We start from the raw sequence: 25,303 nt of genomic DNA, 5'->3' as shown, positions 1-25,303 counted from the left end.
TGTAGTTTGGATAGTGAGTTGAGATGAAAGTTGAATGTTGAATAAAATATTGTGAGAATATTAATTTTTAATATTATTATTGTTTTGAGATTTGAAAAAGTTGAATTGTTTATTATATTTTGTGTGTAATGAGATGAGATGAATTACTTTAACTATCCAAACGAGGCCTTAAGCCTTTCTTCTATGCATTTTAGTGGAGTTTAAAATGCATAGCTCTTGTATATATGTGTAAGGTACTTCAGATGTAGTTAAGTATAATTTAATTTTGGAGATGGCTCAAACCCTTCCAATTAATGGTGAAATATCATATATATTAACTTTTTATGGAACTTCAACAATACCACATTGACAAATATAAATCACATTTTCGGATACTGAACATTAAACTGTCATCATAACATCTATTTCCAAGTCCTCAATCCTCTTTACAACTAAGAAGGAAACTATTGAAAGATTTAAGGCTTTTGATTATCAAAGATCCACTGTGCTGGCCAAAGTTTAATAACCACATCTGGATCTTTTATTGTAAAATAGGCTAAAAGTGCAGAAGGCTGTGTTAACATATTCAGCTGTAGCTCAGGTGGGAAATTCACAAGCCAAAGTAGGTCTTACGCATAGAAGTTTGGGTAGTAAGCCAAATAATGTGAAATGTCTCATAAGTACACATGATAAAAACTTCTGAAATTTTGTGGCCATCCTTGTCTTTTTCAGTGAAACTCCTTGGCAGTTGGACCCTCCAACACTCATCCCTGTAGACGCTCCAACAAGTCCAAGTCACCAAGCCTGTATATTTGATATCTTTCTCCTTGAATCCTATACCTGAATCGGACAGTAGTTACCTTCTTGACTTTCCAATAATCTTCGCCTCTATCCGGCTGCATTTTGAGCACAAATTCTCTGTGTATTTCGGAAAAGTCCAGTGTTTTGAGGTTTTCCAGGTGCTGGATCCCCGGGGGTACCTCCTTTAGCTGGGGGCATGGCCCAATCTCTAGTTGCTCAAGAAGCGGCAATGCTCCTCTGTCTATTTCCACCATCTTTAATCTGTCCAACTTTCTGAGAGTGAGCTTTTTGAGTTTACGAAAGCCAACTTCCTCAAAATGCAGGTGTTCCCCAGCATACCCCTGATTGAGGAAAAGATTAACTAAACTGGGCAAAGCCTGGATGCATTTTAGTGGATCTTCCTCTAACCCTGAGAAATATAAACCTAAAGTGACTAGATTGTGAAGCTCTGGAATCCAGTTGGGAAATTGCTCCAATCTCCCCCTTAAAATAACATGCTCTAAAAGTTGTGGTGGACATGAAATGCATTGTAAATCTAGCATCTCATCTTCACTGATTGAGCTTACAACCAAAATTTTAAGGTGGTTCATATTTTTCATGGAGGCACACAGAACCCTCCCATCTTCTGCAGTTATATTTGAGACACCCAACATCCTCAACTGCCTCAGCTTTCCCAGTTCTTTGATTATACCTGCCCCATGATGATTTGCCTTCACAAGTGATAGTGTCTGCAAGTCCTTCAAACATCCTACCCTGTTATGTATTTTCACTCCTTGCAGCGAGTACAAACTACTTTTAATTCCCAAGTCATAATAATGGGCCAAAAGATGTCTCAGCTTATAAAGCTTAAATATCTCAATCGGTAGCTCACGTACAGGGGTTTCCATGACATTTAATGTCTGTAGGTTCTGTAGCCTACCAACAGACTTTGGAAGTATCTTCACCTTCGTATTCCTCAAACTTAAGTGCTTTAAGTGGAATAAATTACCCACTTCTTTAGGAATATAATCGATAGGAGCATCTTCAAAATCCAACACTTTTAAAAGCTTGAACTTCTTGAACAATTTAACCATGAAAGACCTGGGCATTTCATTCAGGTTGAAGAGAAAAAGAGAACGTACCTGAAAGGGCTCAATGGTATCCACAACATTTTGTCTAGGATCATGGATTGATAGGCGTCGACCTTTTCCATTGAAGCTCAAGTCATCTGCCTCCAAAACTTGACAGAAATTCAGCTCTCCAGCCTTTGATAGGATGATTTCATGTAACAGGTCATGGATTCTATACTTTCTACGTACCTCATAATCCAGATCTCCGAATGACACTTGAACCAAGTTTCTGTGGATAAGCTCCATCAAGCATTCCTCTGCCACCTGCTCCAACTGTTTTCCTTTTTTTCCTTCTATAAAGCCCTCAGCTATCCACAGGCGAAATAATCTTGAATCAGTAATTGAATAGTCCTCTGGAAAGATGCTGAAGTATAAGAAGCAAGACTTGAGGTAGTAAGGCAGATCATGATAACTGAGACACAGAATCTTTGCCACACTTGTAAGGTGGGGATTACTTTCTAGCTCAGAACTGAGGCTATCATGCAACTTTCTCCATTCTAATGGAACCTTCTCCTTTGTAGACAGAAGACCACCTATGGCCACAATTGCAAGAGGCAAGCCTTCACATTTCCGGACAATTTCAAGCGACAATCTCACCAACTCTCTTGGACACTTTCCCTGAAACTCAGCCTGGAATGCCTTTCTGCAAAACAATTCCCAAGCCTTTTTCTGAGACAGAGGTTGTAGATTGTGAATTAGATCAGATGGAGATTCTTTACAATAAACACCAACATGATGGCTACGTGTTGTGATGATTATCCTGCTGCCTCTGTTATTGCATGGTAAGGCATGTTTCACAACTTCCCAAAACTCGGTCTTCCAGACATCATCAAAAACCACAACATAACTCTTTTGCAGTAAATAATGCCTCAGCTGACTAATTAGTGTGATCTCATCCATTATGTTTAATTCCATCAGAACTGTCGTTTCTTTTTCCTGATAGATTTGCTTTGTCATGGCCTTGAGTATCTTCTGCAAGTTGTATGACTGAGACACAGTGATCCAAACACGGCAGTCAAAGTGTCCCTCGACTGACTCAGTCTCATATAATTTCTTGGCAAGAGTTGTCTTACCAATCCCCCCCATTCCTACCATGGAGATCACCGAGCGCCTAGCTTCCCCTCTTATCAACCAGCTTACCAGTTCATTCCTTGTGGATTCAATACCCACAACTTCACCTTCCTCAGTGAAAAGGGAACCCACTCTAGAGTCATGCCATGTCACAGCATTTGTTGCGCCAGAACCTGATCCTTGCTGTGTGGAAGTAAAGCCATATCTTTCACTTCGTTCCCTGATCTCACGGATTGATATTTTGATATGTCGAATCTTGGTGGCTATCTCATGACATGGTTTTAGTTTTGTCAGAATGCGACCAATTTTGTTGAGGAAAGCAACGAAACTATGCTGATGACGATATTGTGCAACATGAAGAATGTACTGATCTATAACATCTTCTATATGAAACGCTGCCTCCCTAACTTGTTTCACCCATGTTTTTAGACCATCATGGAGGTCTCCTTTACCTTCGCTTGCCTCTACATCATTGAGGAAACACTTAATGCTCTCCAGTTCATCTCTAATACAGACAACTTCCCTTTGCACGTCCTTTAGCAGTTCTGCCTCCTGAGCAAGCAACTGGAATAATTTGTCGATGACAAGGGTCACTGCTATCTCTGTCATTATTTCCTGTCTTCTTCACCTTGAATGAGAAACTGGAAAAACATGGACGATATTGTTCTCATAGGCAACGAATTAGGCTCTAGACATGTTGTAAACTAGAAAGCAGAATGGAGTAGCTCCCTTGGTCATGCTCCTAATTTACTTTTTATTGACTCGGCTATTTTTCGCCCCTATACTTTGAAACTTGTTAGAAAAGCCTCTATAGTTGTTCAAACAGGTAGTTACTTCTTTTGCAGGAATTGATACTGCAGATGAAGAAGTCTCGTTTGTTTTCAGAGATGAGATTAAAGTTAAAAAATTAAATAAAATATTGTTAGAATATATTTTTTAATATTATTTTTGTTTTGAGATTTAAAAAAGTTGAATTATTTATTTTATTTTATTTTATGTAAAGATTTGAAAAAATTATAATGATGAAGTAAGATGAGATAAAATAAGATGAGATGAGATGAAATATTTTTTGAAAATAAACGAGGCCATGTTACTCTTGACTAATCAGCAGAGGCAATAAATTCAGTTGAACCAGTACACACGCGGCCAATGTTTGGAACTGTTTTGAGATTTGCAAGAGTGGTTGTTGATGTTAGTGCCTTTAAATAGCTATCTCAGGAAAGAAAGTGCATGGTCGTAGACATATAAAGTCTCTTGTGGAGATGAGATCGTTTTCACAAATGTTGACCACTTTGGATAAATATCATTGACAAGGTAGTGTCCTATAGTGTAGTCATTACTTTTAATTGAGTAATTGATGGCATGTTCAGTGAAAATAAAAGATCTCTCAAGTATATTGATATCATTATGAGAACCGGGTAATTCAAAAAATGCATCTCATATCCAAATATCATATGATGTCATCGATTTTATGATAATAGTTGGTTCACGACTATAACTAGAGTCCATACCTTTCCATGCAGAAGATCACTTTTTTCACTTTTGGTGTATGCAATCAATGATCGTTAGTATCTCCGGGAATCCACATTGGTCATTCCAATGTGAATGCTCTTAGGCCCCATTTGTGTACAAGAGTATTCTAAGATATTCTTAAATATTTCTTTCCCAAATATTACTCAAGTATAAATACTTTTTAATTACACATTTTCAAGTTTTTCATTTAATCATTATCTAGCCATTATAATTTTTTCAAACTTTCAAACAAAATATAAAAAATAATAAAACTTTTTCAAATTTCAAAATAAAAATAATATTTTAACATTATAATTTTTTTTATTTAATTTTTTTCTCTCATTTTTCAAAATCTAACAAACATCTTAACTCAAATTATTTTACTATTATTCATAAACTATCTCATTATTATTTATAAATATATTGAGATATTCTAAATATTCAAACGGTTTAAAAATTTAAAACCCTATTAATTAGAGTGTAGAAAGTGTATTTTGTCACGGAGGAAAGCGACCAAAATTTGGCCATATATGTAAAATAAAATTAGTTGAACTGCATCAAAAGTCTTTTTTTTTTTAAATAAATAAATAAATACTCTACTGCATGAATATAGTCCAATCATGCCACCACTTGGTCCACTTCCATAGGTAATACCGATGCATTAAAATCAAAAAAATAAAAATAAAAACACTAAAAAATAGTTATAAGTAGATAATTAATTGCCCGCCCCTTCCATCACTCAAAGTCTCAAACTGCCTTCCAAGTTTCAAGGTCAATTTTCACTTCTCATATTTTTCCATCCTTTCTAGTGGTCCGGACCCTAATATTACTCCAATATTTCACGTCTAACGAATAGACTAGTCGTCGTTCGACTATCTACATTGACTTATGGTTAGACATATATGCCCTCACCCAATTGGCATAAGTACTCAAATGTCCCCCTACATTGAATTGCAGAGACGGAAACTACCAAGCAGAAAATTCTTGAAAATATCCACTATTTCCTACTTGTCTCCCAATTGTCTGATTCCACTCTAGAAAACATCGTTTTGTTGTATCTGCAAAAAACAATCTATCTATGTCTGTCATGTTTTGAGAATTTTAAGAGCTGTATCTTGATGAGGTGGTTCTACTTGGTACTATCTCTTTGTACTTGTCCGAGCATCAACTGTATTATATTTTTTATTCCTCCATAGCTTGTACGTGACAAAACAACCTAAACAAAGAGGATAAGGGCGTACTTTGCTAAGCCATGCCTGTTCTTAGTAGTTTCAGAATGGAAGTTGTAGCTCCGCTGACTCCGTCCACCGTTCTCTTTCCATGTCCTCTCCCTTTACGTCACACTCAGATTGAGAAACTTTAAACCCCCCCTCCCCCAAGTCTAAATGAAACATACAGTACATTACTCTCTCTCTCTCTCTCTCTCTCTCCCCACCTGTACGACCGTTGCAAAGTTTCTTCACACAACCATCCCTTTTCCCTTTGTCTTGCTTTATATCCACCTCTTCCCCTCGGATAACTCACAAAAGCTATAAAGAATCCGTAGAGCTTGACGAGGAGGTGATGATGGCCATGGAGAAGAAAACTTGCATGGCTTTTCTCGTGAAGCTGCTGACAGCTTTGGTTTTGGTATTAATATCAGTTCTTGAGAATCATGAAGTGGGTGCAAGGTTTGTGGTGGAGAAGAGTAGTATTACTGTTCTATCTCCCATGAACATGCATTCAAAGCGCGACGGCGCCATAGGGAACTTTGGAGTTCCAGATTATGGAGGCTATCTGGCGGGCTCTCTGGTCTATCCCGAGAAAGGCTCCAACGGGTGCGAGGCCTTTGAGGGTGATAAGCCTTTCAAGTCCAAATTCTCTCGCCCCAATGTTCTTCTTCTTGACCGAGGAGGTATGCAATCTGAAGAGGAAATCCCTCCCCTCTCTAAATTTCTCACGTTGACTTTTTGATTGGTAGGTAAAAAATTTCTATAATTTATCATGTTTATTAAGATAATGGTCGATGATTGAGATTCATGTCATAAAGCTTTTGCAGAGATGGATGTTCGTTTGACTTTGATATCTTTTTTTTTAAAACTTAATGGGTAGAACATCAGATCGTCTAACATAACTTGTTTGTTAGGAATTTGATTGAGAGATTATGCAATAAGGTTTTTTTCAGTTATGAGTTCTTGTTCGTCGTGGTTAGGTGTTTGAATAGCATGCAATGATGAGTTATTCTCAATTTTCTGGATTTTTTAAATAAAGGAAAAAAGAAAAAGAGGACTCACTTTGCCATCATTGAAACACTCTTTATCGGTACAAAATCTCAAGACACTCCACCCCCTGCTATAAAAGATCATCCAATTTTCTGGACATGAACTTTGAACATAGTTACCCTGTTTTTTACTCTGCTTTTCCCCCTGTTTTCCCATACCATCTTTGTTTTCTTTCTGTAAATCATGCCTAACCTACACAAGATGAGGAAATTTTGACAGCAAAAGCCTTTTAGCTATAGTTGATACATCCTTTATAATTCATATATGCCATCTCTTGGTGCTAAACTCCTATATGCCATTCCTTTATAGCTGTTTGGTTGTTACCCTTTTAGCTATAGTTGTTGTGATATGGTATTACAAATGCACTGCGGTTTCTTTGTTTTTGAATGACGTCTGTGGATAAATTATATATATTTCTTTTGTTGCAAATGTAGGATGCTACTTTGCCTTGAAAGTATGGAATGGACAACAGGCAGGAGCTGCAGCTGTTTTAGTGGCTGATAACGTTGACGAGCCTCTAATTACCATGGATTCTCCCGCGGAAAGCATTGATTCAGATGGGTACATAGAGAAGATTGGAATTCCATCAGCTTTGATAGAGAAGTCTTTTGGCGAAAGCTTGAAGGAAGGTCTGAAAAAAAAAGAGGACGTTATAATAAGAATAGACTGGAGAGAGGCTGTGCCCCATCCAGATGAGAGGGTTGAGTATGAGTTTTGGACGAACACCAACGACGAATGTGGGGCTCGCTGCGACGAGCAGATGGATTTTGTGAGGAATTTCAGGGGCCACGCTCAGATTCTTGAGAAGGGGGGTTACACCCTTTTCACACCACACTACATAACTTGGTACTGCCCGCTCGCATTCATCCATAGCAGTCGATGCAAATCTCAGTGCATAAACAATGGAAGATACTGTGCTCCAGACCCAGAGAAAGATTTTGGAGAGGGATATCAAGGGAAAGATGTGGTCCTTGAGAACTTGAGGCAGCTCTGTGTGCATAGAGTCGCCAAGGAGAGCAACCGGCCATGGGTTTGGTGGGATTATGCTACAGATTTCCATATTAGGTGTTCCATGAAGGAGAAGAGATATAGCAAGGATTGTGCTGAGTATGTCATTGAAGCACTTGGTAAGTTCCGATCCATATAAGGATGGTGCTACTCTTTTGCACATTCTATTCTTTTAATGTTGTGTTACTGATGGCTTGAATCTGTTTGACTCAGGTCTTCCCATCGAGAAGATTAGAAAGTGCATCGGTGACCCTGAAGCTGATATGGAAAATGAAGTCCTAAGAACTGAGCAAGAACTCCAGGTCATGCTCCTTATCTCTTTGATAAATGCGTTTTTTTTTTTTCCTGAATTTTGTCATCATGGATGCATAGAATTATACAGTGATAAGTCAGGTGATCAAACGAGTTTTTTTATTCAAGTGATTTGACTTTCTGAAACTATTATTACTTCTTAACTTTGAAATAAGTTATTAAAATGATCAAATATATCTCATTATTTAAAAAATAATAATAATAGAGCAAGGATGTCAAACCTTTCATTGGATGATATAATCAAGTTTAACAGTAGGTGCTCTCATTTTTCTAATTGCCGTCATTAATTTTTGTTGATTAGGTCGGGCGAGGATCTCGTGGTGATGTAACCATCTTGCCAACAGTGGTCATTAACAATGTTCAGTATCGAGGTTTGTTGCATATATATTGCTCTGTAAGCTGTAACTCTTCTCTTCCCTGCAATTATACATGAATTCTGTTTTATCTCCGAGCCTGTAGACATGCAATTCATGGGTAGACTATGATGGCCTCAGTCAAAAACACCTCTTTGGGTGTCTATGTTGGCTTTCCTCTATGGAACACGAGGCCAAACATGGCAACATCAAATGGTTACCACTCGCCATTGACTCAAAAATGAAACTAATATCTTATTCATGTGATTAATAGGGAAAGTAAAGTGAGCACACTAGCGAAATATATGGTCAATACAAGCTCACCTTTTCCAAGTTTTGGTGGTTGGCACCACGATTTGTTTCTGTTGGCTTTCATCAACTACAGATAAAAGCGTTCTCATTGTTCCAACTAATTTTATTGTGCTTTGCTTTACATTTCATGGTTGTTTTCCCCATTCAAATGGTCCTGTGCTTGCCCCTTGTCTTGGGCAAAGCCTATCCAGTTTGCTTTCTCCAATTTTTATCTACTCCCTGTTGATTTTTCAGTTAATATGATATATTTTCCCCAAGTTCCATGTTTTTGATAGGCTAGTTGTTTACCATATGATACTAAAAATCTGATGCCACTTTCCTTGAAGGAAAATTGGAGAGAAGTGCTGTGCTGAAAGCCATATGTGCTGGATTCAAAGAGACCACTGATCCTCCAGTTTGTTTAAGTGGAGGTTGATTTGCTTATTTGTTTATTTCACTCTTCAATGCTACTGTTATTTTGAACTTAAAAGATGTAATGATATCTTCTGTTTTTTTCCTCCTTATATTCATTTCCCAGATATTGAGACTAATGAGTGCGCTCATGAACACAATGGTGGCTGTTGGCGGGACACACGCTCTAATGTAACTGCTTGTAAGGTACAAAGACAATTTCGGAATTCACTCATTCTCGTTAATTCTTCTCATTAAAATTTCTCCTTACGTGTTTTATATATTGAGATCATTCTCTATATTTAGCAATTTTCTAGTGACAGAAGTCTTGCACTTGGACAGGACACATTTAGAGGAAGAGTCTGCGAGTGCCCGGTGGTAAATGGCGTTCAATATCAAGGAGATGGTTACACATCTTGTACACGTGCGTTTTTCCTCCAACTTCTGATAAATTTCCAAGCAAGACACCTCGTCCATCAAGTTTTTGGTGAATGAGCGTGATGTCTAATCCCCTCTCACAGCTTGCTATTGTTTGAGAGTATCAGAAAATGTATTTGTTGGGATGATCTTAGGAATTTTGTTGATAAGATTAGAGTGGAAGTTAAGACGTAAATATGCAAGCAATAGAGTGCTATTTTCTTAATTCTGTTGCTATGAGCTATAAATTTATCTAAGTAGGATGGACTTTATCCGGTGTGAGCTGCTTACTTTTTACTTCTTCCCTGACAGCTTTTGGATCTGCAAGATGCTCAATATATAATGGAGGTTGCTGGTCAGAAGTTAGAGATGGATTGACCTTCTCGGCTTGCTCAGTTCAGTGATTGTTATCCTAATCGTCTGCTTTTACCAATTGTTTCTTGCTTCTTCAGTTATCTCTACTCATCGTAGAAGTTTTTTCATTTTTTCTTAGCACTTGTATAAGACTCCTCATTTTTTCATACATCTTACCAATATTATTTTCATATGCAAAATAGGAGTCTGATCTACATGGCTGTCGCTGCCCACTTGGCTTTCATGGGGATGGTCAGAAATGCGAAGGTGATCCAGCATACCAGTTTTTATTACTTAATACACAATTTATGTATATGCTCTACTTGTTCAACTTTAGAATGCTTTTCAAATCTAATATGCTAACATTCATCTCCTTTTATTCACTGGTTGAGCACCAGATGTTGATGAATGCAAGGAACACAGTCGTTGTCGGTGTAATGGTTGCAGCTGCAGAAACACTTGGGGTAGTTATGAATGCAAGTGTAAGGGGGACCTTCTGTATATAAAGGAGCAAGATGCTTGTATTGGTATGAAAGCACATTCAAATCATTGAACAAAATTACTGTGGTTTGCAACACAATAAAAAATTAGCCATCTGCATTAAAATATGAAGTAATCCACTATTAATTTCCTTCTTTCCTGGCTGTTGTGCCTTATGTCTCCTAGGCTAGGATGTTGGGGCCTTACTTGATGGTTCTGGGGGGTTTCTTTGGACCAAAGTACTTGATGGGGTCTAAAACCTCCTATCAATTTTTCTTCTTTTGCAATAAAGTAGGACTAGCTAAAAGACAACAGAGATGGCATGAGTGAACATCTTACAGGCAAAAACCGTGGTCCTTTGAAAGATTTTGGAGCTCCCTCTCCAAAAGTTTTGTGAAAGAGTGATTCTGTCTAAAACTCATGCACAGGACTCTAAGCATGGGAGTTTGGAGTATGTGAATAATAAGCCAACCATATCTTTCCTGAATTCAAATTGAAAATGTAAGATTAGGGAGCATCTAGAGATCATAATAGATAAAAAAAACACTCAATATTGTTTTTAGCATGTTTGGAAGCAAGGCAGTCAGTTCACTATTTTCCTGCTAGTCTAGTCTGTTTTCCAGTCTGTTTGGTGGTTTTTTGTCAGAAACAAATGGAAGTAATATCAGTTAGATTTCTTTACTAACTTCCCCCACTCATAGATTTGTGAAAGAACATCATGTATAACCCTTACTAGATTATTAGTACTCTCCACTTTTTGGATACTGAAACTAGTTTTATCTGATAGCCCCAGCTTAATGACCATACAAAGTTTTAATTGTCATTACTGTTATCCTTTACCTTGGATTTTTCTTGAATGATGTCAATTCCTATCAGTATCTACCATTGATTTTATAATCCACTGGTTATTGCTTAATTGGAGATTTGTGTTCTGATTCTTGCTTTTTTATGCAGAAAGAAATAGATCACGATTTGGATGGTTTCCATCCTTCTTGGTCCTTGCAGCTTTGGCGGCAGCTTGTATAGCTGGTTATATATTCTATAAATATAGGCTACGGGTAATATATAAAAACACTCCACTAAAATGCTCTGTGTCCAATTTTGGTATATACTAACTAGCTAAAAGAAAAAATTTCTTCCCATTTGTAGTCTTACATGGACACAGAGATCATGGCTATCATGTCACAATACATGCCACTAGACAACCAGCATGATAATCAAGTCCAAACTGATCAAGCCGAACCTTTACGACGAGGCTCGGTGTAAGGTAATTATTTCTTTACCTTTGTTGGCAACTTCTGCTTCCTATGTGCTCGCATGTTTTCACAATTTTCTCCACATATTGCTGCTATCTTTCAGGAATGAGATCAAAGGGAATCCATTCAAGAGGACCATATGAATGCTAGATGTGAATATTCAGATACATTCCACGTCTCACATGTGGAAAACAAAGGGCAGATCCAGTTCTTCCTTTATAATATCAGTATCATTTTAGGATGACTATGAGCTATATACCTAGCTATATAGACAACTTTTTATGCAGAACACTTCTTTTTCTGCGAGCACAGACACAGTTGTTGGCACGATCATGTAGTATTGAGCAGAAAGTGAGATGAATGTAATGATAAACACGAATAAATAAGGAAAATGAAATGAAAATAAGGATTGGTAATATAAGATCTGCCTTGCCTCGAGTCCACGGGTCGTAGGCTTAACATTACTGGATAAATGTTTTACTTACAAACAGATTTCATACTCTACTCAGACATACTGCCGGCAGGTTTCTTATAATTAGTAATGGTGGTTATCTCGAAAGTTGCCATATGAAACCGCACGCATGGCTTGAGTACAAATGGTGTGTCCGTATTAGAACTTGAAGAGTAGCAAAGATTGCAAATTCTGCACAATAAATGATCATTTATTACATTTTTTTTTTATCATCTAATAGTGATTAATGTACCACATTCTATTTGTTATGATCAAAATAGAATGAGAGTGTGGTGTATAGCATTACTCAAATCTCATTTGAATACAAAAAAACTCTCAATCCATCTTATTTCATTTCATATCATTATCACAATTTTATTAAATTTTCATATAAAATATAATAAATAATTCAATTTTTTAAATATTAAAATAATATTAATATTAAAATATAATATTTTAATAATATTTTATTTAACTAAATCTTTTTATCTCATATCACCCCTCTATCAAACGAGTCATAAATGTGTTAAACTAGGATGAATTTAATCGATGCAATTTCAACCCGACGCAACCCAACAAATCTTCAGCTCAAAAAAAAAAAAAAAAAAAAAAAAAAAAACAGAAGAAAAATGAAGAAGAAAATAACAACTCGGAAGGCATGGCGTTCAAATGACACACCACGATATTCTGTTGGTACAGAATCCAAACCACACGATCCGGTTGCCAGGTGCCATCGAATTCCCTTATTCCGATTGAGTTCGTTGATTTGATAATAGAGTTCGGATTATTTATCTTATTTTCGGGTTTTGCTGATTGTTCCATTGGCAGTTATAATTGTTGTTTGTAAAAGTGAATTGGGAATGTCTGTCTTTCTTGTTAGATTTAGTGGAATAGAGAATATAGGTCTGTGAATTTACTAAAGTTGAAGATTTGAGTATTTCTCTCTGGGTTTTGGCTCAAAATCGTACAAAAAGTAATTCTGGAGGTGGAAAATCTTGCAAGGGATTCAAGAAACAAGCTGATTGATTTCATATGAAGAGCTTTCATGTAGTAGAAGGACGGATTGGAATTAGAGGGAAAATTAAAAAGATGATCAATTGAAGAGAGAAGGAAGACAGATAGATGAGAAAGGAGTAGATTCCATACCCTGCTTCCAAAACGCAACACTTCGTTTGTTTAGCAAAACAGCATCGTCTGATCCCAGGTAGCAAACGACGTCGCTTAGACTTCTTCTAGTTCTACTCTATCCCTATCACTAACACTTCAACACTGATACATCACACTTCTTACTTCCCTCTGTCGCCCAGAACTGAACCTTCATCAGAACCCCCCCCTTCCCGATCTGAGCACATAACAAATATTGGTCGTTCAAAACAGTAACATCTTATTCAAAGAGGTATGTCCTTTTTACAAGCTCAGTCTGTTGCTGCAGAACTGAAAGTTTTGCTGAAAAAGTTAAATTATTTATTGTATTTTGCGTGAAAATTTAAGAAAATTGTAATGATAAAATAAGATGAGATGATATGAGATTCACCATCCCAACCGCATCTAAATGTCAATGAGAACAATTGGCAAAAGACTTGGGACAACTTAATTGGTTGGAATGTATTGTTGTACAATATATTATATAATAATGTGTTAAATAAAAGATATTTTTATAAAATTATATTATTTTTATAAGATGTTTTATAAAAATATCTTTCATTTAACACATTGTTGTACAATATATTGTACAAAATATTGTGAGTATATCATTACTCAACGAGCAAATATTTTTTCAAACATTATTTTAAACTTTAAATATTTAAAAAAATAAAATTCATAAATTCATTAAAAAATATTTCATAACCACTAAATTAAAAAAAAAATTGATAGATATTGTCTATGATATTTTTAGGTTGGAATATCATTTTCCTTTATCGAGACTATCCTTCCATCGAGAGGGGAAGGGGCCTTTTAAATATTTTTATTTTGAGAAAAACTCAAAACCAGTCTGATGAGAAATCTCAATTTATATCGGCCAATAGAATCTAAATATATATGAGGTTTTATACGTCTTATGGTGGGTGCTAGTCTATTGAAGCAGCTCTCTTCCTTTCTCTGTACTCTCTCCCGTGCCATCTCCTCTCTTATTTTCCTCTCCCCTTTTTCCTTCTCTCTTCTCTACACAACGCCTCTCCTAATTCTCCTCTCACGTGCCCTCTCCTTTTTCTCCTCTCTGTTGAGTGCTGTAGGTTAACAGGTGGTGGACTACTAGCAGGTAAGGGAGATACATCAGTTGTATTAGCAACCAATAGAGGATTTCCCTCAATCATAACCTTCAAAAATCTCGACAGTGGTGGGTGAAAGATTGTTTCCACTCAAATCCAACCACCTTAATGATTTCAATTCAGTAAAATTATTAGGGACTAAGCCATTTAAGTTGTTTTCTCTGAGCCTGATTTCAATCAGGGAACTTAACTTTCTAATCGAAGGACTTAAGAGTGCCATTAAGCATGCGTCTTGGCAAATTTATGACAGAAACTTGGGAGTTTTGAGTTGCAGCTCAGTCCCAACCATACCATTTAGAAGCAAGGCTCAAGGGATAATTCACACTATCGAGAAAATCCGAAAGAACTCCGCACGTGTTTTTTCTCCAATTTTCTATTTGCAATTGACTAATGTGAGAGAGTGAAGAGAGAGAGAGAGAGAGAGAGAGAGAGAAGGGCATGGGTTTTGGTCTATTATGAAGAGAGGGAAGTGGGAAAACGGAGAAAGAAAAGAGAGACCGAACTGTGTGAATGTTGATTCTCTACATTCGATTCTATTCTTCAATATGTTACAATTCTTACGTGTCAGCTCATTGGTTGTAGGTGTAAAACTAGCAATGTCACCCATTCGGTTGGTAGCCTCTCCCTTTTATTTTCTATAACATGGCAGCAAATCAGGGGTGTCAAATCATGTTAATGGATTGTGTTCGTATCATGTCAAGACATATATGTTATATTATATAGGTCAATCTTAATCCGATCCGTTAATCTTATCATGTCAAAATTTCAAATCTTAACACGATTTATTAACATAACGGATTGTGTTTTTATTGATCCGTTTTGATCCGTTTATGTAAATGGGTTGAACAGACTTGAAATTAGCCCGTTTGACTTAGTTAAGTTTAGTATAATTTTATATAAATTTTAAAATCATAACATCTATAAAAAAAAATAAAAAACTAACTACAAGTTAAAAATTACAATCCAAATAATCAAAATATTGAAAGTAAAATCCTCACAATTTTATTTTTAGGTATAATGGTATAACTGTAATTTTGACGGGTCAAAATAGGTTGACTCATTATCAACCCGTTAAGTAATCGTGTCTTAACGAGTCAATCCGTTTTAACCCGAATTCATTAATACTAAATCCTATCCCACTTTTATCGTATTATATTCGTGTTAAGTTAATAGGTTGTATCACATATTATCACTCCCAACAACGACAGAACTTATAACAGTTAAACTGACAAAATATTAACAGAAAGATCAATTTTATCAAACTTTAAATTACCGGGAGTAAAGGTTAAAAAATAAAGTGTACGAATCAGCCTGTCCAAAAGCAAATCACATAAATTTAATCCTAAACAAAATTAGGTTTATGGTCAGATAACTTTTCTTTTGGCCCAAAAAAGCTAATTAACCAATAAAGAATATGATTATTTTTCCCTAATTTATACCTTTTGGGTAATTTGCTGTAAATTATAAATTTTGAGAGATTTAATATACGTTGAGTCTTGGGTAATTTGCTGTAAATTATATATGCTTATCTCCACTCACTCGGGATCTTAATATGTATTCTCGTACATATAGAATAGAGTTAGGACATGGGTCGTAATTTTATTGGTGTTAACATCGTTACCGCTAGTATTACCAGCAACAAATTGGAAACACGATCATTTTGAGTCAAAATAAAAAATCCCACTCAATAGTGGAATTAGGTCCTTCTTAAAATCGAGTACTTAATAAAAATTTACAAAAAAATTATTTCTCCATATGTTAGTTATTAATATGTTAAAAATTATAAAATTTGAAATTCAAAATTTAAATTTAAAAAAAAAACTAATAAAATGAATCTTGTAAACAAAAATATAAATAAAATTGTAAGTACATATAGTATTACTCTTAATTTAGTTTTCAATGGGTCAGTTATTACTTAAATTAATCTTACTAGTTAGAAGTCAAATTTAATATAACAAGTAAGAGGAATGCTTTATTTATAAATAAATTTAATAAAAATAAACTTAAAATTCATATAATTTGATATGATATATTAAATTTTAATTTTCTTTTAATGTAAATAAATCTGATATACGATATTAAATAATACAGCTTATAAATTTATTTTAAAAAAAAAAAGCCAAAAATTAATATAGTCAGACAAGGGAAGCGGATAAGGTTTATTTGAAATTGTAACCGGAATGCTGGTCTTCGCCGGGATATCGCTAAACACAGTAAACAAAACCATGTACTGAACTTTCTCGACTCTCACCAATGGCCTCCTCTCTTCCTCTTTACAATCCCGCCAATTGCTTCATCTCCAATTCGAAGGTCCTCTCTCTCTCTCTCTCTCTCTCTCTCTCTGTGTACACACACTCGCGCATACTCTTTATGTCGATTTTTTCTGCCTAATTTTGATTTCTTTGTGAAGCAGTTGAAGAATTTCCACCATGGGTGGTCACGAAGACCCAGTTTCTCTTTTGCTACTGACACCGAAAATCTGGTTAAAGCCATTAAAGGAACCACCGAGACTCCACAATATCCGATATTCCAAACTCCTCAAGTTGACGAATCGCCATCTGAGGTAAAATTACGTCTCTTTTCTTCATCTAGTTGCTGTTTACTTTCTGAGGGAACGTAAGGGTAAGAACGTTGGACTGGACCTTTGAAAGCCGATAGTGCATTCTTTCAAAGCTCATATGTGCAAGACGACGAACTTTCGCGTTCGTTGGAAATAGAGAACATATGCTAATTTCAAGGTTAGATAGTTATTTTTATATTTGAAACAAATTTATGAAAATGCTCAAATGCGTACTCCAAGTATCCCAAGAGGAAAAAAGGATCCACTATTTTGCTAGGAATAACCCAAGACAAACCAACCCGACAGAAAATGTCAATCCACAGATCAGTATATCTATCCTAACACATTCCCTTTTGATGTGGGGACTTCTCTTGGTATGTTATTTTTCATTTCTCAATAATTGATTAGTTGACTTATAAATACATTTTTTTCTCCACACAGTTGGAGCCAGCAGACCCTGACTTCTATAAGATAGGGTATGTAAGGAGCATGAGAGCTTATGGAATTGAATTTAAAGAAGGGCCAGATGGATTTGGAGTGTATGCATCCAAAGATGTTGAGCCACTTCGCCGACCCAGGGTGAGTTGTGTAGACCGTTTATTGCTTGTATTATAGCTTCCTGATCGTTAGAGTGTCTGTTAAGTGAACTTTGATTTAGTTATTGGTTTCTTTCTTGCATAATTTTACAAGACTAATAAAGTTTTTTGTTGTCATGGTTAATCTTGGAGCCTCATTTCGAGTATTCTACTGTAAATGAAGTTTTACTATATTGTGCAGGTAATTATGGAAATTCCACTGGAATTAATGTTAACCATAAGCCAGAAGCTCCCATGGATGTTCTTTCCAGACATAATACCAGTGGGTCATCCTATATTTGATATTATAAACTCAACCAATCCAGAGGTAATTGTATTTTTTGAATGTAGGCCCAGCATTTGATATATTCATTTGTTCAATTTGGTCAATGGGTGAACAAGCTTGCTTACTCATTAAAATAAATGTTCACTTGGTATCCTTTTGTTTTTCTCTTGTAATTTGTTGGATTGAGTACTTATAGTCTTATATTAGCTTACTCTTTGTGGCAGACAGATTTGGACCTACGATTAGCATGCCTTCTTTTATATGCATTTGATCTGGAGAATAACTTTTGGAGGTTGTATGGTGACTTTTTACCTAGTGCAGAGGAGTGCACTAGCTTGCTTTTAGCTACAGAGGTGCGTGACTTAGAAATCCTTATCACAGAAATTTCACATCACTAATGACATAGAGGTCCTTATCACAGAAATTTCACATGAACATGAATTAGAGGTGTCTCTTATACACTTGAGCCTAAGTACGTTTTTTGACCAGTAGTCAGTCTCTTAGTTCAGTTCTAAAATTCAGGTTTATGATTCTTTGCAGTTTTTCTAATAATTCCTTTCTTACAGCCTTATAAACAATTTATAGCCATGCTGCTCTTCCCTTTTGCTCTATATATGTTATAGGAGGAGCTTTTGGAGCTTCAGGATCCTAAGCTTGCTTCAACTATGAGAGAACAGCGACACCGAGCATTGGAGTTTTGGGAAAAGAACTGGGTACGAATAAACCTGTCTGCCTTGTACTGTGCATTCTGTTTGTCCTTTGCTATTATGTACCCCAGTATCTTCTTGAAATATCATTAAAGATATTTGTATCCGTGTGATCAGCACTCAGGTGTACCCCTTAAAATCAAGCGCCTTGCCAATGATCCTGAGAGATTCATCTGGGCGGTGGGTACAGCACAATCACGATGCATTAACATGCAATTGAGGATTGGTGCACTAGTTCAAGATTCAAATATGCTAATTCCTTATGCTGGTAAGCTTCTATCCATGTAAACATTCTTCTAATCATTTTGTCTAGTATATTGCCAAAGATGATTGTATGCTGTAAAGTTAAAACCTAACAATCAACTGTGTTCTATTTCACGATAAGATATTTTTTCGTTGTAACAGAATTTTATCAATATGATAATTGATAAAGGAGTCATGTAATATTGCGCATGGAATTCAATTTTTAGTTTTGTAAATTATAAAATTTAGACATGGTACTTTGATCGTCAGACTGTTATGCATGAATCCCGTTAAATCTAGCAGTGGGGATAGATAATGTGAAACAGATATTTAGGTTCATATCTGGTTTGATCTTATTTTCTAGTTCAGATATCTCTGTTCTGCATTCTTTGACTTTATGGGTGAGGATCTTTCCCAAGGAAGTCGTAAATACGAAGAGGATTGCCTTTAAGGGTGCCTTTGTCTTCCAAATACTCTTCCATGGGAATGAACTTGTGTTATGCGTGTTTATGACTTGGTAAAATGAGTGGACGGTGAACTTTCCTTTCTGGAAGTGACGCCAGAAAATCGTCTTCGATTTCCCCCCTCATAAGAGTAGAGTATAAGTCATAAAACTCTGAAAATGCGTCAACTCCCCTATCTTGTGCATTTCTAAAGAGTGTGATATTCCATTTCCTGAAAACAAGTATAAGTTCCCTTATTAAAAAAAGCACTTATAAAAAATAAGTGTATGTTCCCTGAAATAGAAAGTTTTCTAGACTTGCCATTAGGGTGAATTAATATTTCTGTACAGTATAATATGTATTTGATGGGGGATTACCTTGAATGCAATTCAGAAGGGCTAAATTATTCAGATGAAAATACCAAATTGACAGTTACACGGAAGGACCAATAAGGGTTTAAGCCTAAAAATAGTGTTTTACATTCAACACCACATATGAAGACGACTAAAGGACAAAATATTGTCACTTCTAAAGCCAGAATACCAGGACTCCTTTTTGGATCAGTTGTTTCCTTCCTTTAATGGACTCTTAACTGTAGTCACACTATTTACAACTAAGCAAATTGCCAACTCAGTTTTTCTCAAACGTCTAGATTTATTATGTAGATTGGCTGGTTTGTCATTGGATATATGTTTGACCAACTTGCTCTTACTTTTGCAGACATGCTAAACCATTCCTTCCAGCCAAATTGTTTTTTCCATTGGCGTTTTAAGGATCGTATGCTTGAGGTGATGATAAATGCTGGGCAACGGATTAAAAAAGGAGATGAGGTAATATCTGTTATGTTTATCAAATATTGTTTTGATCAATTCTCTGCACGGGTGAAATGTTTCAAGTGGAATGAATACATGGGCTTAACAGCATAGATCCATGATGGTAAAGATTGTACAATTAGACTTATAAAAAAAGATTGCAAAATTAAACTATAGGTTAAAAGAATGAACACTGTTCATTATTGTATAAAGTGGCATAACTTATCCTTCTCTGTCTAGAAACCAAACATAGAATTCCAACCATTGTTAAGCTTAGCGTTTATAGAACTCAAAACTGAACTTCACTTACCGGGAGGCAAGCAGTAACCAATAGAGTGTTTGGAATTCTCTGTTATCTTTGTCATTAATCATTACATGTATATTCTTGATCTGAATTTATTAATTTTTATTTAATATTAGCTTGATCTGCTCATAGTCCTAATGACTAAGGACAAAGTGGCAGTGAACAATGTTATACACAGTATTGTGGAGGATGTACCAGAGAAACACCTTGATGTGCTATCGAATAGGGCCAGGACAGATACTGAGCACTCCTATACTCACTTTTTTTTCCAATTAATTGTGCCTTTGAGCTTGCACATGAATTAAACAGTGCAAATAAATTTTGTAACGACCCATTGTAGGAAGAACCCTAGAACACTGGAGATTACAAGAGTACTGTCTGGAGTTATACTATTGCACTGAAGAGTGAATGACTTTACGAGATATATATTTAGGATCATTGTTAGCAGTTGCTTTCCCTTCAGAATAATATGGGCTTTATGTGAGGACGTGACTTTAGTGCCGAGGGAATATAAAAGCAAAAGTTGTTACAAGAGGTATATCATGTTGGCGGGGTGACCTGCTCAATTGAGTGATCAATTTTGAATATTATTACATTCCTGCCTTAATTGCTAGTTAGTTAGATTTCTTTGTATACTTCTTGTGTACTGGGATAACACCCTTTTTAGTCTCAATAAAATTTATCTTACTCATCACAAATGTGTAACCTAATACTGAACACATGCACTGAGTGGAGTTTTGAGTTTTGTTTCTTCAATTAAAATAAATTGTTTCAAATGTAAAACCATGGTGGCTACATAATTTTATTTGTGATTTTGCTCTTGTTATAAAATTATTAATTTACATCTCAGCTTGTTTTCCTCGCATTTTTTGGATAAATTATCTAATTGAAGAGCATGTAAAGAAGTTATTTATCATAAAATCAGAACGGGGATGTATAATGCCGCCATAATAGTGCTTGTCCTGATAAAATCTTAGCACTGCTATTCATGAAATCAAGTTGATTATGACATTTTGATAATATCTAGCTGCAGAAAGTCATATCAACTTTTTTTTTTATTAGTAAGAAGTAATTTTATTAGAAACGAATTTATAGGCGAAGCTTATGTACATTGGAAGTAATACATTATAAAAAACAGAGAGCAACAACAGAAAACAGAAAACCCATAAAGCAGAAAACCAAAGTAATAAAGATTGCAGAAAAAGTTCCAACAAGTCGGAGAATTAGTTGGAGTCGGAGCCGGAGTTCGGATTTAGGGGACTCTGACTCTGACTATGTCGGTGCTCACCCCTACCATGAACTGATAAGAAGACCACCAACTCCAAACCTTATCAACAAAACCATCAACTCTAACCACATGTTTTCAAACTTAAAATACCTCCAACCCCCATGAACAGCACCACTGTCCAGCAAAATAGGGAAATGATCTGAACACACGCTAGGCAATCTCTTTTGGCACAGCTCTGGATAATGTACCTCCCAAGGCAATCTCTTATATCAACTTTTCAAAGCTATTTGGTATGCATAAAGCTAATGTTGAGATTATGGTATGACATTCTATACTAGAATTGGTTTTGCTTCAGGTAGTTATTTTGAATATTTTACTCGTTATCATTTGTGTTCTACATGTAGAACAACTTATCACTTATGATAGGTAGAAAAGAAACCCAGAATTCTTAATGCTGCACCATCTGCTCCTAATTTCATAAATTCACACAGATGACTGTCAATTACCTGAGTGGACAGAAGAATGACGTGTTCATGCAAAGATATGGATTTTCATCACCAGTGGTATTTTCTTTTAGCTCTACTCTTCTTTTTCCTGTTTTGGATGCGCGTCAATTACCAGGCACTAATCTAGTTGAGATTGTAATACAAATAAAAAAAAGTAATAATCAATTTGTTCAAGTCGAAACAAAAAGGAAATAATTGCTCTTTACAGAAATGGTGAGTTTTTCATGCAACTTTTTAAAACTATCCATAGCTTTTTGTGAATCCTAATTATTTGTGAACTTCTGTTGACTAGTGTTTCAAGCCTTAAAATAGGAGGGAGGAAAAAGAAAAAGATGGTCAATAGTTTTTCAAGGGTGCCTGAGTGAAATATCTTGACGACCTTGGAATACAGCACCAACCAAATATTGGCTGGTCCTGGAAAGTGTAGCAACAACTAAATGAGAAATTATAAATTCTATGCTATTGTGTAACATGCAGGAGCCCTTTGAGTTAAATGTCACATTTTCAGCACTTTGATCTCCGTGCACAATGAAATCATTAGCAGTAATCATTTTGCAATCTAACTTGTTTGGAAACTAAAACTATGGTTTCTTTTTGCATATGAGAGTGTTTATGTGCAATTGTATGGTCTGCAACACTAAATAATGGAATAAAACAGTTGAGTGACTGCTGTTTGTATCTGTTATGCTATGCGCTTGTACCTTGAATCAGTTTCCAATCCATGTATCCTCTTGGTTTCAAACTGGGTTTTAGTGGTTCATCATATCTGACATGATGGTCAAGTCTCGGTTCTAAAGTTATGATACTCTCTATATTCTTCACCCCCCCCCCCCCCCCCCCCCTCTCTCCCCTCCCCTTAAGGGCAAAGACTAAAGTATATGTGTCAAACGGTTCCCCTCCTCCACTCACTCTTTTCTTTTCTTTTTTCAATTAAGATTAGTACCAAAGGACATCTCTATGTGAAGTTATACTAGATGACATATTAAAGTTCCCTTTACTCTTTTTATTTCCCGAGATTAAGAAGGCATGTGATACCTGTATCTGGGGTTGGTGGCTTTTTTCCTTTTTTTTTCCTCAAATGGTATGAAAATCTTTGAGTTAGAGCTCTAACTTCTAAATCTTAATGTAGCAGATTTATGACATCGCACACTATTTCTGAATGTTACTTGTAGGAGCTACATTTTCTGGGGCAGTTTATTTTTTCTTCTATCATTTTATAGTCTTAACCTTTTGGCAATATTTCATCATATTGTCCCTGGTATGTTTTAAAATGAGCAAATCTGTTTGAATAGGAAAAGCTTGTTATCGGATCTCTTTCATTTGAATGTCTTACATAAGTTTCAAGACATGAGCCTAGCCATTAGATAAAGAACTTAGCAATGTTCCAACAGGTGAATTATATCAATCTAAAGTGCTTCATATGAGTTTTTTGATGGCATATGATTGATGTTCTTGCCCAAAATCCTCTCAATTAGTGGAGTGCTTGTGGGTAGAAGTATGCTAGCATCCTCTTCTTGCCCTCTGTTTAGAATGCTTTGAAAGTTTTATTTGTTTTTAAAATTTAATATTTTCTTTGGGGTAATTTTCTTGGAATTAAGTTCTAATGGCTCGAGTGTACAGAATCCTTGGGATGAGATCCAGTTCTCAGGCAATGCACATATTCATTTGGATTCCTTCTTGTCAGTCTTCAATATATCTGGCCTACCTGAAGAGTATTATCATAACAGTATGAATTATCTGATATTTTCATTTCATGACTTGCTTGATATTTAATTCTTTTTGCACTTCAAATCTGGAATTATTATCCAAATGATTCAAATAAATTTGTAGCAGGTCGTCTTTCTAATGGTGGAGATACTTTTGTTGATGGTGCGGTCATAGCAGCGGCAAGAACAATTCCTACTTGGTCAGATGGGGATGTGCCCCCAATCCCAAGCATGGAAAGGAAAGCTGTGAAAGAGTTACAGGAAGAATGCCAACAAATGCTGGCAGAATTTCCTACTACCTCTGAGCAAGACCGGAAATTGCTAGGTATAGTTGCAATGCTAATCTTCACACTCTAATGACTGCATTGATAGTAGGATTCTACCAACTTTTGGCCTATGAGTTAAGTTATGGCTAAAATCTCCAATATTCTGAACATTGGGATAGCTAGCAGTCTATTAATATGCCTGAAATATAATATTTACACATTTAAAGCTTCCAATTTTCCCCCATGTTGCTACCAACAGATTCTATGCCAGAACCTACGAGAACACTTGAAGCCGCAATCAAGTATGTGGTCTTCACATACTATTTTTGTTTTCTGAGAACTTTCCCATTTATTTTGTGTAATTTGGCTTTTACGTGTTCTGAAAGTGAGACCCCCCTCCCCCTCTTAGTGATTGCTGTCTTCCTGGGCATGTGCAGGTATAGATTGCACCGGAAGTTGTTCATAGAAAAGACCATTCAAGCATTAGAGATCTATCAAGAGCGGATATTGTTCTAATTCTAAAGTTTTCAGCTTAAAAGACAGGAAAATTTTGTGTAGCTAGTTTTCCATAGGCACATTAGTTGAATGGTTAATGTCAACACCATCTGAAATTTTTGGAAATCTCAGTTTTGCGAAAACGTTGTTTGTTTACCTTTCGTGAATCCTCCTTGGTCAAGCACAATGGTTAAAGAGCTTTCAAGCGATTTCATGCAGAACTATTTTTACGACAAAGCATAATGTTTATATGAGTTTTTCCTTGCTAAAAAAAATGTTCGATGATTTGAAAAACTTATTGTATTGTCCACAAGAATGTAAATTGTTAAATTTTTGTGCTAGAACTTAAAAAATCAATGGAAGTGTGTGTGTATCTACATATATATATATATATATATATATATATATATATATATTATATACTTACAGATGTAGTTACAATTTTAGATACAAAGAGAGTTAGAGAGAGAAAATCCTCTCCGTACACATTTTTTCTTAGAATTCTTTTTCAAGTGAAATTAGTTTAGGATGATGTTCATGATTGGTTGAAGGTCTGAATGTGATTGGTTGGAAGGTGCAATGGTGCATGGGAAAACCATTGTCATTGAACTTAAATCTTTTGAGATTTCTAGGGAGGGTCGATGGCTGATCCTTACAGAAAGAGGGTAGAAGTTTGTGAAAAACATGAAGATGGAGTTAGCCACTGCACGGTGGCTCTGCTGAGTCTTGGAGGATGGCATGAATGCAAGGAGAAAGGGTTTTTATGCTAGTCATCGTGAAGGGGACAGGGGCTTCACTGTGCAGAGGTGCTCAAATGTTCAAGGTGCATTCATGGC

At 35.9% G+C, this 25,303-nt stretch overlaps 3 protein-coding genes across 4 annotated transcripts; 2 read left to right on the top strand and 1 right to left on the bottom strand.

The window, feature by feature from the left end:
* Positions 1–743: 743 nt before the first annotated feature.
* Positions 744–3,569, bottom strand: LOC121265711 (disease resistance protein RPM1-like). Its single transcript, XM_041169398.1, has one exon. It carries the CDS (start codon positions 3,567–3,569, stop codon positions 744–746), a length of 2,826 nt encoding a protein of 941 aa, XP_041025332.1.
* A 2,098-nt stretch (positions 3,570–5,667) lies between these two features.
* On the top strand, positions 5,668–11,901 carry LOC121264139 (vacuolar-sorting receptor 6-like). Its single transcript, XM_041167214.1, has 13 exons — positions 5,668–6,366; positions 7,168–7,860; positions 7,955–8,043; positions 8,355–8,424; positions 9,045–9,128; positions 9,236–9,315; positions 9,451–9,532; positions 9,838–9,920; positions 10,083–10,146; positions 10,278–10,406; positions 11,314–11,417; positions 11,509–11,626; positions 11,719–11,901. Exons 1-12 carry the CDS (start codon positions 6,036–6,038, stop codon positions 11,623–11,625), a joined length of 1,926 nt encoding a protein of 641 aa, XP_041023148.1. The 5' UTR covers positions 5,668–6,035; the 3' UTR covers position 11,626; positions 11,719–11,901.
* A 4,585-nt stretch (positions 11,902–16,486) lies between these two features.
* LOC121266152 (protein PLASTID TRANSCRIPTIONALLY ACTIVE 14) lies at positions 16,487–24,623 on the top strand. 2 transcript variants are annotated; one of them, XM_041169888.1, is made up of 13 exons: positions 16,487–16,646; positions 16,750–16,899; positions 17,338–17,475; positions 17,674–17,799; positions 17,982–18,110; positions 18,381–18,470; positions 18,582–18,732; positions 19,871–19,980; positions 21,986–22,057; positions 23,621–23,726; positions 23,834–24,031; positions 24,232–24,274; positions 24,410–24,623. In XM_041169888.1, exons 1-13 carry the CDS (start codon positions 16,590–16,592, stop codon positions 24,486–24,488), a joined length of 1,449 nt encoding a protein of 482 aa, XP_041025822.1. In that variant the 5' UTR covers positions 16,487–16,589; the 3' UTR covers positions 24,489–24,623. The 2 variants fall into 2 exon arrangements, with proteins under 2 accessions (XP_041025822.1, XP_041025821.1); XM_041169887.1 differs by having other exon boundaries at positions 23,831–24,031.
* Positions 24,624–25,303: the final 680 nt, after the last annotated feature.

The sequence above is a fragment of the Juglans microcarpa x Juglans regia genome, chromosome 5D (genome assembly GCF_004785595.1).
Source record: "Juglans microcarpa x Juglans regia isolate MS1-56 chromosome 5D, Jm3101_v1.0, whole genome shotgun sequence".
Classification (NCBI taxonomy): Eukaryota; Viridiplantae; Streptophyta; class Magnoliopsida; order Fagales; family Juglandaceae; genus Juglans; species Juglans microcarpa x Juglans regia.
This window is presented reverse-complemented; position numbering and strand designations above follow the sequence as displayed.

Excerpts from the sequence above, each read along its gene's own strand:
- LOC121265711 (XM_041169398.1), bottom strand. The coding sequence starts at position 3,569 with ATGACAGAGATAGCAGTGACCCTTGTCATCGACAAATTATTCCAGTTG.
- LOC121264139 (XM_041167214.1), top strand. The coding sequence starts at position 6,036 with ATGATGGCCATGGAGAAGAAAACTTGCATGGCTTTTCTCGTGAAGCTG. Across the intron at positions 8,044-8,354 it reads GAACTGAGCAAGAACTCCAG|GTCGGGCGAGGATCTCGTGG; the intron begins GTCATGCTCCTT and ends TTTGTTGATTAG. Across the intron at positions 10,147-10,277 it reads GGATGGTCAGAAATGCGAAG|ATGTTGATGAATGCAAGGAA; the intron begins GTGATCCAGCAT and ends GTTGAGCACCAG.
- LOC121266152 (XM_041169887.1), top strand. The coding sequence starts at position 16,590 with ATGGCCTCCTCTCTTCCTCTTTACAATCCCGCCAATTGCTTCATCTCC. Across the intron at positions 17,800-17,981 it reads TAAACTCAACCAATCCAGAG|ACAGATTTGGACCTACGATT; the intron begins GTAATTGTATTT and ends TCTTTGTGGCAG. Across the intron at positions 18,111-18,380 it reads GCTTGCTTTTAGCTACAGAG|GAGGAGCTTTTGGAGCTTCA; the intron begins GTGCGTGACTTA and ends TATATGTTATAG.